This window comes from Scyliorhinus torazame, chromosome 5 (assembly GCF_047496885.1).
Source record: "Scyliorhinus torazame isolate Kashiwa2021f chromosome 5, sScyTor2.1, whole genome shotgun sequence".
In the NCBI taxonomy this organism is placed as follows: Eukaryota; Metazoa; Chordata; class Chondrichthyes; order Carcharhiniformes; family Scyliorhinidae; genus Scyliorhinus; species Scyliorhinus torazame.
In genome coordinates this window covers 126,677,050-126,694,877 of record NC_092711.1, presented here as the reverse complement: position 1 = coordinate 126,694,877, position 17,828 = coordinate 126,677,050, and the positions used below count along the sequence as shown (strand labels likewise).

The 17,828-nt window shown below is 46.8% G+C and overlaps 1 protein-coding gene and 1 non-coding gene across 3 annotated transcripts; both read right to left on the bottom strand.

Annotated features, from left to right (window-relative positions):
- Window positions 1-252: 252 nt before the first annotated feature.
- Window positions 253-325, bottom strand: trnav-aac (transfer RNA valine (anticodon AAC)). Its single transcript has one exon. It is a non-coding gene; the product is annotated as a tRNA-Val (tRNA).
- A 12,869-nt stretch (window positions 326-13,194) lies between these two features.
- On the bottom strand, window positions 13,195-17,133 carry LOC140421807 (uncharacterized). 2 transcript variants are annotated; one of them, XM_072506726.1, is made up of 2 exons: window positions 16,939-17,133; window positions 13,195-16,611 (listed from the first exon to the last, which is right to left on the bottom strand). In XM_072506726.1, exon 2 carries the CDS (start codon window positions 15,272-15,274, stop codon window positions 14,087-14,089), a length of 1,188 nt encoding a protein of 395 aa, XP_072362827.1. In that variant the 5' UTR covers window positions 15,275-16,611; window positions 16,939-17,133; the 3' UTR covers window positions 13,195-14,086. The 2 variants fall into 2 exon arrangements, with proteins under 2 accessions (XP_072362827.1, XP_072362826.1); XM_072506725.1 differs by lacking the exon at window positions 16,939-17,133 and adding an exon at window positions 16,781-16,932.
- Window positions 17,134-17,828: the final 695 nt, after the last annotated feature.

The window sequence follows — 17,828 nt, the reverse complement described above, 5'->3', positions numbered from 1 at the left end:
TTCGGCTGAAAACTTAGACAAGCGGCAGAGAAATTGATTGAAGATTATTATTAGAATTAGAAAATGTCGCAGCACATTAGAAAACCATTCACACCTAACACGTGTGAACTCTCCGACCGATTCCTCCCAGTCCCCATAATGGTGGATTTTGCAGGATATTATTTGAAACGGGTGTAAGGCAACGGATTCGCTGAATGAGTAAACAGAAAACAGCAAGAATACAACTCATCGCCAAATGAGGAACGTCCATAATGTTTCTGCCCGGTTTCGAACCGGGGACCTTTCGCGTGTTAGGCGAACGTGATAACCACTACACTACAGAAACCGCTGGCTGATATTCGCTCCAATGAGCCTGTCTGGAAAGCGGATACTGTTCTGTCACTCAGTCACACTTTGGGGCCTTTGGTTTTTAGAATTCGGCTGTTCTCATTAGGGATGCTGCAGAGAGACTAATAAATCAATGTCACCATAAAATGGCAAAACGCAATAAGTGGCACTTCTATCACCTCGACCAGCTTTTCAACTGAACAATCTTTTGATTAGTCTCAATGTTTCTTTGTTTCAACGGCCTTGAGTTTTCTCCATTTCAGCTGATCGTCCAATTCGCTTTTGAAAAAAGGAATTTCTGTCGAATCCGTGCCCAATTTACTTAATGATCAACGTTTCACTGGACCAGAAGATGTGAACACGGAAATTATGTACTTTATGATATAAACAACATGTAATCATGCAATTGATTTCATACCGAATTTATGAAGGTGTTTTTTCCTGATCAAGCATCGCTTCATTATTTCCGAGTTGATATACAGAATTTAATTATATTTGATCTACAGCCTGTTCACACAGTCTGTCTATTAGAGAGGGAATGGTTTTTAGAACTTCACAAAGCCCTGTTGAGATCACCTTGTTTCAGTCGTCCACTTTATTTGGCTTCAAATACATTTAAGTGGAGAAGCATTCTCAGGGTGGAATGATTTCTGCTCATTCAGTAATAACATCATTCTCATGTTGCTTCTAAAAATGTCAATCAATTTACTCAGCATCTGTTCCGTTACTCAGAACTTAATCTTATCCGACATTTACATCCTCATTTGAAAGTGAGACTCTCTGAAATATACAACATTGATTTGCAAACATGACTGACAAAGAAAATATTTCGAGTCACCGGGAAATACAAACCCCATTGTGCTCATGTGAAATTGAGTACAGTCAGCATGGAAATGAAATGGGATAGTTTTACAGGTAGAGATTTGAGAATGATATTTTCATTATATTTGATTCCTTTTTGTTCTGTGTGTGAAACGTTCTAATGCCTTCATCCCATTCGTGTTGAAAAAAGAGGGGCGCCACAGTATTTGTACCGAGCCTCGTTTTTCTCATCTCCCCGAGTGGTTTTTCCTATTTCGCTATCATGAAGACAGATTTTTAAAAATTTGATTCTATTAAAATCTCTGCCATTTACTCCAATTCAGTCACAGAATCGCTTGTGTCTGTCTTTATGCGCATGTTTCAGACGTGGATTAAACCTGCATCTGTAAACCAATTAAATCCTGTTGTGGACTGAACAAACCGCTAATATGTGAACTTTGTCAAAATGCAAAGTTTTACTGGAGCAGTTCTATACTGACAGGTTATACCCATCATGATAGATTGAGCAGGCTAGGGATGTTTCCTTTGGAAAAGTGAATGATTGAGGAATATAAACGTATAGAAGTGTTTTACAGGATAGACAATTGGAAGATATTGTCACTTGTATAAGGATGAAAATAAATATAACTTAGTAATACATCTAATGAGCAATTCTCTTTAACTAGACATTAAAATAGAAAATACTGGAAATACCCAGCATATCTGGCAACATCTGGGGATTGAGAAACAGTTGACCTTTCAGATCTGTGCTGATGCAGTGTAGTTCTGATGAAAGATCTTGGACATGAAATGTAAACCATGTCTCCCTTTCCACAGACACTACAGATCTGCTGAGTATTTCGATTCTGGCTTAGGTCACTGTCTGTGCGGAGTCTGCACGTTCTCCCTGTGTCTGCGCAGGTGTCCTCTGAGTGCTCGGGTTTCTTCCCACAAGTCCCGAAAGATGTGCTTGTTAGGTGAATTGGACATTCTAAATTCTCCCCCAGTGTATCCAAACAGGCGCCATAGTGTGGCGACTAGGGGATTTTCACAGTAACTTCATTGCAGTGTTAATGTAAGCCTACTTGTGACACTAATAAAGATTATTATTAGATTATTATTTTTGTTGTTAATTCAGATTTCCATTATCTGTAGTTTTTTTGCTTTTCTTTAACTGAACAGTGCTAAGAATGTGGAACTCATTAGTAGAAGGGTTTAAAATCACTGACTGAGCTTCAATCTCAGGCGTAAAATCCCACCACAACATTCTTTGGATTTGGATTTGTTTATTGTCACGTGTACTGAGGAAAAGGTCCTGCAGTAAGAGGGCCCGGGTAGAAGGGAACGGTGAGAAGTGTAGGACACTGCCCAGTGCTGCCACAAGTAGCCCAGTCTCCGGAGGGAGCAGAGAGGGATCCCTGTACCCCTTTGGGGAAGGAGAAGCAAGGAGTAGTCCAGACCCCCGGGCGGGGGAGGTCTGTACAGAGTGGTCAGGCCAAATGGATGACTGGCCCCAGCCAAGTGGGGACCAGTTTTGAGATGGCCACCCTGGGGGGGTGGCTATGTAAGTTAAGGTTTAAGATGTAAAGTATAGTTGTAGTGTAGGTTTAGAATTCCGTTAAGTTCTTGGTAAGGTGTATTAGTTAAATATGGTAAGAGTTTGGGATAACAGCAGGAAACCCTTTGAATCACTGCAAGATACAGTGTATAAGGCACTGCTCCGTGCACTCCACGCATTGACCCAATTGAAAGGGTGGTTTAATTTTACATGGAAATCACAGGACAAGAAAATGTGATATCAGGTGTAAGGATCAAATTACTGTTGTAGTTTAGGTTTAGAGTTCCATAAAGGTTTTGTTAGGATATTGCTCCGTGCACCCCACGCATCGACCCAATCAGAGGGTGGATGACAATTGCAGAGGACAGGAGGCCTTGTTTTTTATCTTACAGATGGATCATCCTGCCTTATGCTTGCTGGTGATCTTGGCGACGTTGGGACCGGGAGAACTCCGCAGAGGCGAGACGGAAGAGTCCTTTGTTTATGGGTGCTCTGGCGGCAGAGCTCCTCTTGTCACTACCGGACCGGGAGACCAGGTGGCCACGGAGCAGACCCGCTACTCCCACCTGGGGAGGTGGCCTGGATGGCTGGGGTCGAACTCGACCAGGTACTCCAGCCACCAGAGCTTCACCTATGGAGAGGCCTCTGTACTCTGCAAGGAGATACAGGTGGCGACTGACCGGGTTAGGGTGACGGAGGGCAGGCGGGTGTGTTTAACCTGTAAGGGGGACGTTCCTTGGCACGAAGAAGTGGCAATGACTCTCCATCTAAAAGAAATAATCGCGCAATTGGAAGATTACGCGAAAACGATTAATGCGCTGATTAGAGAAGATAGGAACGCATCCGATCAGGCTGCCCAGAATGAAGTGTGTGGGTTGTATGGTGCGTGGTTGCTAGGGGAGGGGAGGAATAACCTGGAGGACCTGAGACAGGGTCAGGTCCCCTCATGGATTAGTAACCAGCACTTAGCAGCGCTGCACCCATTCAACAGCATTTTGAGTCCTTGCCAGTTCCGTGCAGCCTCAGAGGCTTATCCGGTGCCAGTAGATTGTGGAAAATCGAACCACACAATCTTGGGGGTAGTTGTGAGGATCCCAGTCATGGGGAGTTCGGCACAACCAGTACCCCTGTACCGAGTGGAGAATGTGGGGCTCATTCGCGGGGGGTGGGGGTGCATATTCGCTGTGGGAAGGTCCCGCCTTATGTCATAGTGCGGGAGCAAGCTGTGGCAGGCATTGACCTCTCGGGTTGTCGGAGCCGGGGAGCGCAGGTGATCCTGTGTCCCCAGCACATAAACCGAAGGCAGAGGTCCATGTGGCACAGCAGCGGATATTACCCATCCCAGAACCCTCCTCAGTCCACCTATCGGTACACAAAATTGATATTGATTTACAAAAGTATGTGGCCCGGTTTGGATATGATATTCCCCCAGTTAAAGAAGATTTAAAAGTCCTATTGGAAGCAGTAGAATTGTCCCAAAAGCACTTCTTCTCCCTGGAACAAAAGACCCAGGAGATTGATAGTGAGATAGCTAACATCAAAGGTCCCGACTGGTGGAATCTGGGCTCATTGAATGTAATCCCGGCCTGAATCCGGATAGCTTCCCATTTGTCAGTTGTATGTCAAGTGTTTGTGGTTTTGTATCTGTGTTGCTTCAGTTGCAGTTTCCGAAGAGCGGCAAAACTCCGAAGGGCTTTGAAGAGGACCAGGATCTACACTCAAGACAGAAGAACCGCGGTGTAGTGACAGTAAATCAGTCACGATAGTAATAAAGGGATTCGTTCCCCAATGTGTTCTCCCCAATGCTGTACAGTTAGAATGTGTTTTACATAATGTATATATTTTGGTAATCCCTACGTTTGGGAGCCATGGTTGTGATATGTTACGGATGCGGTAACTCTTACGTTTGGGGGGCCGCTGGTTGCACTGATGTTTAATTGTCCTTTTAATGTATCGTTGTTTATCGCTAGAGTTAGGATAAGGGGTAAGTTTAGATTAAGGGAACCCTCTCGGGACATATAGCTTCACGAGTTGTTGAAGGGAGTGCCCACAGTCACCAAGGATGAGAAGTGTTGCCCTCAACGTTTATGTCGATACGGTCCAAGCAAGGTTGGATGTATCGAAGGGGCACCTGTAAGTTTTTCGGGCAACTCAGGCTTTTCTCTGAGCTGGGAGAGGATTGAAATCAAGGAACTGTGAAAGTTGGCCACGTTTGGCTGCAAAACCTGACCAAATCTCCCAGTAGGCTCAGCATGCCGGTGGGTGTGTGTGTGAGAAACCCCAGCCTTTGAATGGACAAACTGCAAGATGCCAGACAGCCACTGATTAGTTCAACCAACAGAACAATGGAGTGAATGATGTCACCAGACTCAACCAGCAGGAGGTCAGAGCACAGAAACTGGACTTCAATACAGGTGCTAACGGCCTTATCTCAGGGTAAGGAGATACCCATTACCACGATGGGGAAGTAAGTTCAGAATCTCCGGAGAAACAAGGAACGGCTGTTAAGAAGTCCTTTTATCTTGCAGATAAAGAGATAGTGGCTTTTGTCATAGGAACTTTGCCTGTTGGAGAGTGGGCGGAGACTGCGGGAGCTTTGAAATCATATTATAAAGTAAGGGGCAGGACAGGCATTGGGCAGTTCAATCAAGTGGTTCCAGTGACTCAAGTTCAGCAGTTCAGCTAGTAACTCAAGTTCAGTTGAGCTAAGAGTTCAGTTCTAAATGCTCCTGATTCTACGCTCCTGCCGTTTTTGTGTCTACAGTCTGCTGAGAAATCGGACCTTTTAAACTGTGAATACCTCAAGCAGCTTGCGAAGTTTCCCGAGAGATTCATAGGTGTTGAGAATCTGGGGAAAGGGGGTTTGACTTGTTTATTAATTGTTTTGAAACATTGCTAAGAAATTGTGTAACAATAAGATTTTACGTTGTGTCCGTTATAGCAATTTCTTGATAGACAGTTTTGTTAGAGCTTAAGGTTTTTATTGTATTTTCTTCTGTTTTGGTGATTTTGACCTGGGTTTTGCAATAAACCTCAATTTGCTTGTAATTGGAGTCCGTATAAGTTCTTCAATCTCTCACCAACAATCTCTGACCAAGTCACTTTTAAAATACTCCTCACCCTAATTCCGGGGTTGAGAATCTGGGGTCATCTTGGAACGATTCGAACCCGTTCACTCAGGACAGGCTGCTGGTTAGGTGATAAACAGCAGTGTCCTATTCTCTCTCTTGGGAAAGCTACTCCAGCGACGTCGGAACCGGGTGGGTGTTGCACCACCGGCAAGAGAGAGAATCACCTGGGCATTGGTGGGGGTCTGGATATCTGTGCGATATAAGCCTCAGGCTTCCGGTTAGGGCTAAACGGCAGGCTTGATTCAGTGCTCTCTCCCACGGAGGTGTCCCAGTGCGGCATCCCCTGGTCTCTGAAGTTTCAGTGGCAGCTGGAGAGAGACACACACACAGATATACAAACCCCAGATATCGGCCCAGTAGTGGAGTAAAGCAAGAATGGAATCCGCTACATCCTCTCCCTAACCCCTTTGCCACCTGATTATGAGGGTTGTAATCCTTGGAATTTAGAAGATTAAAAAGGAATTGATCAAAGTTTTCAGGATGTTAATTGGAATTGTCAAAGTTCTGCTCATGTTGAAGATATATTAAATACTTGTTTCAATCATTCAGCCTCTACTACTCCCTTTCTCTCTCCGTCTCGCAGAATGTCAGAGTCTAGTGTAGATCCAGACCAGTTGGCAGGTTCCCTTCCCTGAAGGATGTCAATGAACCAGTTGTGTATTCACAACAATCCAACAGTTTTCATGGTCACATTTTCCTGGTGCCGGCCCCACAAATGCCCAGATTCATTCAACTCAATTTCACAACCTGCCTTTGTGTTTTTGTGGGTTCTCTCTCACTCCCTATTTTCCGTTTTAAATCCGGTTCACAGGTCATTGGAAGAGGAGGATTTGCAGTCGGGAAACTTAATCACATCAGGATCAGCACCAGTTGCTCCATTTACCGTAACGTGAATATCATCATACTTTGAACATGGAAGGAAACAGCACCGTTCACAGTGGGGAGAAACCGTACACGTGTTGTGTGTGTGGTCGAGGCTTCAGACAAACATCAGGCCTGTCGAGACACAAGCGGAGTCACACTGGGGAGAAACCGTGGAAATGTGGGGACTGTGGGAGGGGATTCATTTCCCCATCCAAGCTGGAAACACATCGACGCAGTCACACTGGAGAGAAACCGTTCTCCTGCTCCAAGTGTGGGAAGAGTTTTACTATTTTAGCCAACCTGCTGAGACACCAGCGAGTTCACACAGAGGACAGACCGTTTCAATGCTCAGACTGTGGAAAGTGCTATAAAAGTTCCCAGGAACTGATGCTGCATCAACGTATTCACACTGACGAGAGACCGTTCAGGTGCTCTCACTGTGGGACTGGCTTCAGGCGATCGTCCCAACTCACTGTACACCAGAGGATTCACACCGGGGAGAGGCCGTTTATCTGCTCCAAGTGTGGAAGGGGATTCACTCAGTCATCTGACCTGCTGACGCACAAGAGAATTCACACTGGGGAGAAGCCCTTCACCTGCTCCGAATGTGGGAAGGGATTCACTCAGTTGTCACAGCTGTTGACACACCAGCGAATTCACACTGGGGAGAAGCCCTTCACCTGCTCAGAGTGTGGGAAGGGATTCACTACCTCATCCACCCTGCTGAGACACCACCAAGTTCACACAGACAAGAGTCCTTTTAAATGTTCAGACTGTGGGAAGGGCTTTAAACGTTCCTGGGAACTGATGTACCATCAACGAGTTCACACTGACGAGAAGCCATTCAGATGCTCTCACTGTGGGACTGGGTTCAGACGATCATCACAACTCACCGACCACCGCCGAATTCACACTGGCACAAGACCTTTCGCCTGCTCCGAGTGTGGGAAGGGATTCACTCAGTCATCCAACCTGCTGACCCACCGCCGAATTCACACTGGCACAAGACCGTTCACCTGCTCCCAGTGTGGGAACGCTTTCACAACCTCATCCAGCCTGCTGAGACATCAGCGAGTTCATAAATAACTACAGTGATTGGAATTTTCCGTTAATCACACCCAGGACTGAACCGTGTTCATTGGGGTCTGGTTCTGCTGATGGAAATAAACTGCAGCCACTTACAGAGACTCATATTCTGGCTAAAAGTCAAATAAATTAGATTTGTGTCAAATACGCAGTGTGTTGGAACTTTTTAATATCTCTGACACAAGTTAGTTCCTTTTGAAGTACTCTCGCTCTCCCCTGTCTCTTCCATCCTCACCTCCAACAAGACGTGTGAGGAGCTTGTGGAGCTTCTTTGTGACTGAGATTGAGTAAATCCGATCAGCTGCCTCTGCTGCTTCCCTCCCTTCCACGAGCCCACCGGACCAAACTGTCTCTAAATTTCATCCTTTCCCGAGCCCTGAACCCACATCTTTCTCTAGTTTCTCTCCCATCCCCCCCTCATGCCCTCTCAGAGCTCATCATGTCCATGAGATCCAGCTCCTGCTCCATCGACCCTATTCCCACAAAACTGATCATCCAACTTCCCCATGTTCACTGACTTTGTTGAATCTTTTCTCTATCAGGTACTGTCCCTCCCCTTCTGCCATCATTCTACCCTTGTCAAAAAGCAAACCCTTGACTCCACCATCCTTACAAATTACTGCCCCATCGCCAGCACCCCTCTCCTCTCCCAAATCCCTGTCTATTTTTCCCAGAACGCCATGTTTGAATCCCTCCAATCAGGTTTCTGCTCTGTCACCGTGCTGAAACAACTCTTATCAAAGTCACAAATGACATCCTCTGTGACTGTGACAAAGATAAACTCTCCCCTCTGTCCTCAGCCTGTCTGCAGCCTTTGACAAGGTCGGCCAAACCATTCTGCTCCATCTCCTCTCCACTGTCACCCAGCTGGTGGGGCTGCTCTCTCCTGGTTCCATTTTTCTCCATCAGAGTCGGAGAATCACTTGTAATGTCTTCCCTTCCCACTCCCACAGTTACCTCTGGTGTTCCCAAAGGATCCAGACTTGTCTCCTCTTCTTTCTCGTCCACATGTTCCCACAATAACACCATCTGAACACAGTGTCAGTTGTCACATTTACACTGACAGCTCCCAGCTCCACCTCACCACCACCTCTCTCCACCTTTGTTACATTCTCAGCCTGTTTGTCTGATATCCAGTGGTGGATGTGCAGACATTTCCTCCAATTAAATATTGGGAAAACCGAAGTCATTGTTTTCATTCCCGAGCTACCAGCTCCATTCCTCTCCCTGGTAACGTCTGACACTAAACCAGACCTGTTTGCACACCTCATGTTTGAATCCGAGATGCACTGCTGGCCCTTGTGTCTGTGTGTCCCAGGCTTTCTCAGTCAAAATTATTTTAAAACTTTCCCCACAGAGAGATCAATCATTTCTCCTTTCATAATCAGATACATGGAATAAGTCATTCTGAAAGATCATGTCAAGATTGTGACGTTGAATTTTTTGTCTGCAAATCCTCTCCCTCTAACTCCCAGTAAAAGGAGTTTACAGAGGTTTTCGGTGTAAATGCAGGATAGAAATTCAGAACAGACCATTCCAGTTTCTCTGGTACATTCCCCCAAATCCAAGAATCTCAGTCCCACACACTCCCCTCCCTCTCTGCTCATTGTTCCAGATTCAGTCTCCAGTCTCCTCCTGATTCTTTTTCCCTCTCCAGATTCTCTCTGCCCCTGTCCTTAGACTGGTGACTCAGGCTATGGCTCAATCCCACTCCTTCACACGCATTCTAACAAATAACGCACTCACTCACTGAACTATGACACAAGCTGTGTGTATCTGAGTTTCATTTATACAGCCTCACTCACTCACTCAGTGATCAGATCTCACTGAACTATGACACAAGCTTCAGATCTCACTGAACGAAAATACAAACTGTGTCTATCTGAGTTACATTTATAGACTCACTCTCAGTAAGTGATCAGATCTCACTGAACTATAACAACTTGTGTACACATTGAGATTTTTAACACAATAAAATGTGCCAAGCAGTTTCGCAGGAACATGAGGACACATTGGGTCAGATGACCAAAGTCTTGGTCAGAGAGTTTGGTTATAAGGGGAGTCTTAAAGGTGGAAAATGAAGTGGAAAAGTGAAGACGTTTACGGACTAAATTCTCGAGCTTAGGATCCAGGCAGCTGACGGCTGCCCCATTTGGGATGTGATTAAAATCGGGGATGAAGGACATCGGGGAATGATGCTCCATGTACGTGGACCCCATAGCCCAGGCTCAAGTCCCATATCTAAACTTTGGGACAGAGTTTGACCATCCTTGGTCTCAGATAAAAACAATTCTCTGATAAACATCTTGTAAGATCTTGGTTTATTTATGGCATAAAAGGGGTAGCATGGTGGCACAGTGGTTAGCACTGCGGCCTCACGGCGCCGAGGTCCCAGGTTCGATCCCGGCTCTGGGTCACTGTCCATGCGGAGTTTGCACATTCTCCCCGTGTTTGCGTGGGTTTCGCTCCCACAACCCAAAGATGTGCAGGGTAGGTGGATTGGCCACGCTAAATTTCCTTTAATTGGAAAAAATGAATTGGTTGTGCTAAATTTAGTTTTTAAAAAATTTATGACATAAAAAGTTCGGACCAGTTGAGTCCTGTGTACTCGATTGGGATTGACTTTAACAGATTTAAAATCCTCTGGATCTCAGGGTCACAACAAGACTATGTTTCAGTCGAGATTTAAATAAATAAATATTGAAAAACTGAACAAGAATGGGGAAAGACAGCAGCTCGATCTTTTCAAAGCGAGAAATGAATGGTCTCTGTTTCAGGTGGGACTCCTTCAGAATGAACACTTCCCACCAGCAGCACCAACCCTTCTACTTGGTGCATCCTGTGTAGTTTCAGCAGAGGTAGAGACAGGCTGCTCACATCCCTGCTCTCACTGCCCAGAGGCTTGTGGTCTCCACCCTCTGGGTTTCAGAGCCCCCGAGGGTCCTGGGACAGACTGATCCATCTGTACCTGTGCCAGGCAGATTCAGCTGGAGACGGAGCGGCGTGTTGGATACTGCCTGTGGGTTTGGGGACAATGGGTCTAAGGTGGGAGCTCTTTGAGTGGAGTTCCCAGATCCATGTCTCCTTCCTCCACCATCCCTCCTGGACCAGCGTCACATCATTCCTCCCACTCTGCTGCTGACCAGCTTTGTGGAGATCAGTGACGTGTTGACAGTATCTGTCATCCTGTTCAAGGCAGCAGACATCTCCTGCACGGCCGAGGTCATGACCTACACCGACCCATTTCAGAGCCGTGCTTGAAGCTCCATGGAGGCAGCCACTCTCTCCATGACAGACAGTCTCTGGAACCTCCTCCAGCCCTACAACCCTCCAAGCTCCCTGCACTCCTCCTATTACCTGGTCTGGCCTACATGTGACTCCAGACCCACAGCAATGTGGTTAACTCTTGTACCGAGCTGGCCACTTAGCTGAAGGGCAATTAGGGATGGGTAACAAATCCCGGCCTTTCCAGTGACGTCCACATCCCATAAAACAATCAAAGAAAAAATCCTCACCCCCCCTTCAGCTCCCCCGACTTGCTTCACTCCACCATTGGCAGAGGCACTTTCACCTACCGAGGTCCTGAGGGCTGGAAGCCCCTCACTAAACCTGTCTCCTTACCTTTTCCACCCAGCTTCTGTCCCTCTGTGAAGGGTCCCCGACATTTTAACCTGTTGATGGGTAAATGCCAGTTGTTGTTGTCGCTGCCTCACATTGGAAAACTCTGGAATGTCACAAAAACACTCGGAAACTTCAGGCCGAAGATTCTCAGCTGGAAACTTCACCTTCAGTCAGGAACAAATCACAGTTTTACACCAATCTCTGATTGGACAGCACATTTTGTAAAAAAATTCACCATCTAATAATGTTCATAAAATGTCAGAAATTAATTGACTGTGACTAGAATGAGCTCTCTCTAGCTCTCAGTAACAAAGCTTCCACAGCAGCTTGCTGGGTGACACACACAGCACAGGCCTGTTCTCTCTGTCACAAACCCTGAAAGCAGATTTCTAAACTGGAGAAGGTTGGATCTGACGACCCAAATATAAACCAACTGTCTGAGTAAAGGTTAAAACGGTTCGACAGGAAAATCACTTTGGACAGGAAAGATTGTCAAAGTGATCGGTGCTGGATTCAGACTAACACCAAACACTCTGACTGGATCCAGGGGAAGGAGAACACAAGAGACTCCAGCCCCGGAGATCAGCTCCATCTGTCCGAGTGTCTGATCCGGGATCAGTAAACCACTCCGAGGAGACTGTCACCTCCAGCCCCGGAGATCAGCTCCATCTGTCCGAGTGTCTGATCCGGGATCAGTAAACCATTCCGAGGAGAACGTCACCTCCAGCCCCGGAGATCAGCTTCATCTGTCCGAGTGTCTGATCCGGGATCAGTAAACCATTCCGAGGAGACTGTCACCTCCAGCCCCCGAGATGTGCTTCATCTGTCCGAGTGTCTGATCCGGGATCAGTAAACCATTCCGAGGAGACTGTCACCTCCAGCCCCGGAGATCAGCTTCATCTGTCCGAGTGTCTGATCCGGGATCAGTAAACCATTCCGAGGAAACTGTCACTCCAGCCCCGGAGATCAGCTCCATCTGTCCGAGTGTCTGATCCGGGATCAGTAAACCATTCCGAGGAGACTGTCACCTCCAGCCTCGGAGATCAGCTCCATCTGTCCGAGTGTCTGATCCGGGATCAGTAAACCATTCCGAGGAGACTGTCACCTCCAGCCCCGGAGATCAGCTCCATCTGTCCAGAGTGTCTGATCCGGGATCAGTAAACCATTCCGAGGAAACTGTCACTCCAGCCCCGGAGATCGGCTCCATCTGTCCGAGTGTCTGATCCAGGATCAGTAAACCATTCCGAGGAGACTGTCACCTCCAGCCTCGGAGATCAGCATCTCCCTGATCGGGGACCAGTAATCCATTCTCACATGTTGTGGGTCACATGTATTTCCTGCCTATTTAGCTGGTGTACCAAATCTAAACTGTCGCTTTTTCATAAATTGCTTTAAAATCACCAATGACTTGGATCCCATTTTTGAGTAAACTCTTGACTCGTGGACTAAAATTTTACAGTTTCCAACATTCATCACGAAATGAAATGAAAATCGCTTATTGTCACAAGTAGGCTTCAATGAAGTTACTGAGAAAAGCCCCTCGTCGCCACATTCCGGCGCCTGTTCGGGGAGGCCGGTACGGGAATGAATCTTGTTGACTCTGAACACAGTTGTAAAGGAGCCTTCTGTCTGCATCTCGGACGTATCGTGGGAACCGGATGTGATGTAATGTGGGAATTGTACATTGGACCGGATATGATGTCTAGTCAACACCGGATATGACGCTTAGTCATGCCTTCCTCAATAATTGACAGGGTGGTGGTGGTGAGAGATAGGTCCTGGTCTTCCCTAAGTCCAAAAATGAAATTTTTAGTATTTAAAGCCTTTTATTGTTTCATTTTGGCAGTATGACATTTTTAATGACATTACAATTACAATTGAAGTAGCTGGATTCTTTTTTCATCTGAGGATACAGTTTAGGTTCTCCTGAAGTACTAGCTTCGCAAGTAGGTGTTGGAGCTTGTCCGCTTGATCCAGCAGCTTGAACTTCCATTGATGTGTCCATGTGAGTTATTTCACATTTATCTACCAATTTACCCTTCACTATGGCCGCCTTTCTAGACATTCCCTCCATATGAGGGAATAAGGGGCGTCATTCTCCGACCCCCCGCCGGGTCGGAGAATGGCCGTTGGCCGCCGTGAATCCCGCCCCCGCCGAAGTCTCCGCTCCCGGAGATTGGGCGGGGGCGGGAATCGGGCCGCGCCAGTTGGCGGGACCCCCCGCTGGATTCTCCGGCCCGGATGGGCCGAAGTCCCGCCCAGGAATTGCCTGTCCCGCCGGCGTAAATCAAACCTGGTATTTACCGGCGGGACCAGGCGGCGTGGGCGGGCTCCGGGGTCCTGGGGGGGGCCGCGGGGCGATCTGACCCCGGGGGGTGACCCCACGATGGCCTGGCCCGCGATCGGGGCCCACCGATCCGCGGGCGGGCCTGTGCCGTGGGGGCACTCTTTCCCTTCCGCCTCCGCTACGGCCTCCACCATGGCGGAGGCGGAAGAGACTCTCCCCACTGCGCATGCACGGGAAACTGACAGCGGCCGCTGACGCTCCCGCGCATGCGCTGGGAAACTGACAGCGGCCGCTGACGCTCCCGCGCATGCGCCGCATTTCCGCGCCAGCTGGCGGGGAAACAAACGCCATTTCCGCCAGCTGGCGGGGCGGAAATCCCTCCGGCGTTGGCCTAGCCCCTCAATGTTGGGGCTAGGCCGCCAAAGATGCGGAGACTTCCGCACCTTTGGGCCGGCGCGATGCCCGTCTGATTGGCGCCGGCTTTGGCGCCAGTCGGCGGACATCCCGCCGTTGGGGGAGAATTTCGCCCAAGGTCTTTACTTTGGTCAAATCTTCGACATCTGGTTTTGTGCTTCCTTCTGTGATATTCCATTGTGATTTTGGATACTGCATCTGATATTTAATTAACAATTCTACTCTTATCCATCCTTCTACTGATTTTTGAATTAGTAGGTCTGGACTCCAACCTGGGTCTGATTTAATCAAGATTTGTGGTGCGTTAGGAACTAATGCACAATTATATCTTAGACCGTTTGGAAAGTCAACATGATCAGGTGTTCTCAGAAGTATTGGATCTGTGCTTTTCCAATGTGGTGTCAAATGTATTTCACCCACTAACGTAGATAGCACTTTTTTCTTTTTTTGGTGAACTAGGTCTCTACCTTCCACACTTCTAGTTATTTGTTTTGGATCAAATTCCTCTTTCAATGTAGATACTTGATTTGTTTTTAGCATCTTTTTAATTTTCCGAGGTCTTTCAACGTCTAATGAATAGTTTGTAACAGGGTTGGTACCAAATTGAACAGCATTAAATCTTGCTTTTTCGTTACTTTGCCATGGACCGTTTATGGCAATGTAATAATTTGTAACTTCTCCCTCTTTTAACAGTCTTACATTTTCCATGACTGGATCTTGAGTCAATTCCTCGTTCCAGTAACCAAATGGTACAGGTTCAAATACCATTGTTGGATCAACTGGAAATACACTTTGATTCAAACCGGAACAGTATAGCAGTTTACCCGTGTCAAATAAAATGGATACTGTATTTGGACTTGGGTACCAACAACCCTTTTCAGTATCTGGCTCTCTTGTCTCGAATTCACCTATTATGTATTTTATAGCATATGCTTGAAATCTGCTACTCTGCTGGAGTAGAAATTCCTGTGCTCCTGGCATCATTAAGTCTCCCCATGTATTAATATCAATGTGATTCCAGTCTGTCACAGTGTACATGTAATCATTGGCTGCATGTTTGAATTGTTTTCTGTAAACATCTCTTGTTTGAAAGACAACTCTTCTTGATTGCATCTCGGAGCTCTGAACCATGGAAGAGAGTGACTGGGGCATGTTTCTTCCACACCTCAGGGTTAACCCACACATTCAGTCCGGGATCTGATTGACAGCAGCGAAAAACAGCCGCATCCAATCCCTGGAGTCCCTGGAAAGGTGTCATGAAGTCGCTGGTGTCTCAGCATAAGTTGTAAGTCAGTGAATCCATTCCCGCACTCGGGGCAGGTCAACGATCTCTCTCCAGTGTGAACTCGCTGGTGTATCATCACCTCATTGCTGCTTCTAAAGCTCTGTTCATAGGCAAAACATTTAAAAAGTTTTATATCAGAGTGAATTTGTTGGTGTTTCAGCAGGTTGTATGACTGAGTGAATCCCTTCCCACACACAGAGCAGGTGAACGGTCTCTCCCCAGAGTGAATTTGCTGATACATCACTAGACCATTGCTGCTTCGAAAGCTCTGCTCAGTCAAAACATTTAAAAGGTTTTATATCAGAGTGAATTTGTTGGTGTTTCAGTAGGTGATAAGACTGAATGAATCCCTTCCCACATACAGAGCAGGTAAACGGTCTATCCCCAGTGTGAATTCTCTGATGTACAGTAAGCTCAGATGATCGCCTGAAACCAGTCCCGCAGTGAGAACACCTGAATGGTCTCTCGTCAGTGTAAACACGTTGATAACAGGTCACTTCCCCGGATGTTTTAAAGCACTTCCCACAGTCTGGACATTTAAAAGGACTTTTATCAGTGTGAACTCGCTGGTGTTTCTGTAGGTTAGATGGAGCAGTGAATCCCTTTCCACACAAGGAGCAGGTGAATGGCTTCTCCTCACTGTGAATGTTGGTGTCTCAACAGATACTTTTTGCTTTTAAATTTCTTCTCAGTCAGAACATTTGGAAGGTGTCTGATCAGTGTGAACATACCAGTGTGTCAGCAGGCTGGATGACTGAGTGAATCCCTTCCCACAGGTGGAGCAGGTGAATGGCCTCTCCCCAGTGTGACGGCGTCGATGCATTTCCAGTTCAGAAGGGCAACTGAATCCCTTCCAACAGTCCCCACATTTCCACGGTTTCTCCATGGTGCCGGTGTCCTTGTGTCTCTCCGGGTTGAATGACAAGTTGAAATCTCATCCAGACACACAACACGTGTATGTTTCTCCCCACTGTGAATGGTGTGATGGTTTTTCTGTCTATGTAACTGGTTAAATCTCTTTCCACAGTCAGTTCACTGGAACACTCACTGTCTGTGTGGGTCTCTGTGCTTTTCCAGTCACACTGATGTTTAAAATCTTTTCTCACAAACTGATTAGACAAACATTACTCCTTCCACATTCAAAGACTGTGATATTCAGGTTCTAAAGAATTGAGTGACTGTCAGATTTTGATGTTTGGTTGAGTTTTCTGTCGGCCAATCTTCCGCTTCTAATATCCTGTAAAAGGAGTTTACAAAAGCCATCACTGTCAGTCCAGGATAGAAATTCTGAATAGACAATTCTAGTTTCTCTGGAACATTTTTCCCTCTCTTGTTCTCACAAAGCTGTCAATCCCCGTCCCACACACTCTCCCTCCTCCCTGGGCTGAAATGCAAACCCATCTCACCATCTGCACCATTTCTTTCCTCCACTCCCAGTTTTCTCCCTCCCTCTCCTCTGCCTGGGTTCAGTTCTCCAGCTCCTGTCTGCAGACTGACAATAAACCCAATGGGTCTTATTGGGGGATTGGGGCCTCCATTCACCCGCCTGAGTCCAGCTTCATACCTGCACTGCGCGTGCTCCAGCTCACAATAGCTGGGGAGTGATTGACGGTGGCTCCTGACCAATAGGAGGAGAGCACTCCGGGTGTGGATTTTCCTTGAATTTACCGGCCGCCATCTTGGGGAAGAGAGTCAGGTCTTTTGTTCTTGGAGCGGAGAGCTTGGACGGCCATCTTAGTAAGGGAAGAGGGAGTGGGCGGGGCTTCCTCACCACTGACAGGCCCCGGGGAAACCGGCGACCGCCGCCATCTTGGGAGTGGAAAGCGGGTCTTTTGTTCTTGGAGCGGAGCGATGGAGCGGCCATCTTGATTAGGGAAGTGGGAGTGGGCGGGACTTCCTCCCCGGTGACAACACCCGGGTCACCCGATGGCCGCCGCCATCTTGTGGCGGGATTTTTTTATCCGGGTCTTTAATGAAGGACAATGAGCTGGAGCTGAGGTTGAAAAGTGTTCAGAGGAAGGTCTGAAATCAGATTTACAGCCAGATATCTGTAAGAACCACAAAGTTCACATTCAGTATGTTTGGCAAATGAAATCACAATGCTGCAAACACTCAGTTCTGAAGAAGAATCAGATTGCATTGGAAATGTTAACTCTCTCTCTCTTCACAGAAGCTGCCAAACCTGCTGAGGATTTCCACAACTTTCTGTTTTCACTTCACATTTCCAGCTTCCGCAGAGTTTTACTCAAATTATTATGTTTTTGAAATTCTGTTACATAACCAGTTAAGAGTAAAACAATTGTCACCATTTAAATGTCCAAATCAGTGATATTTATTTGTTTAACTGAGACTGGGCTGTTCAGGAGCAATGTCAGAAATCACTTCACAGAAAATATAGTGAAATCTGCAATTCTGTTCAGATTCTGTCAATAGAAACTATAAAAACGGATAGAA

Coding starts and splice junctions, on each gene's coding strand:
- LOC140421807 (XM_072506726.1), bottom strand. CDS start 15,274: ATGTGTGGGTTAACCCTGAGGTGTGGAAGAAACATGCCCCAGTCACTC.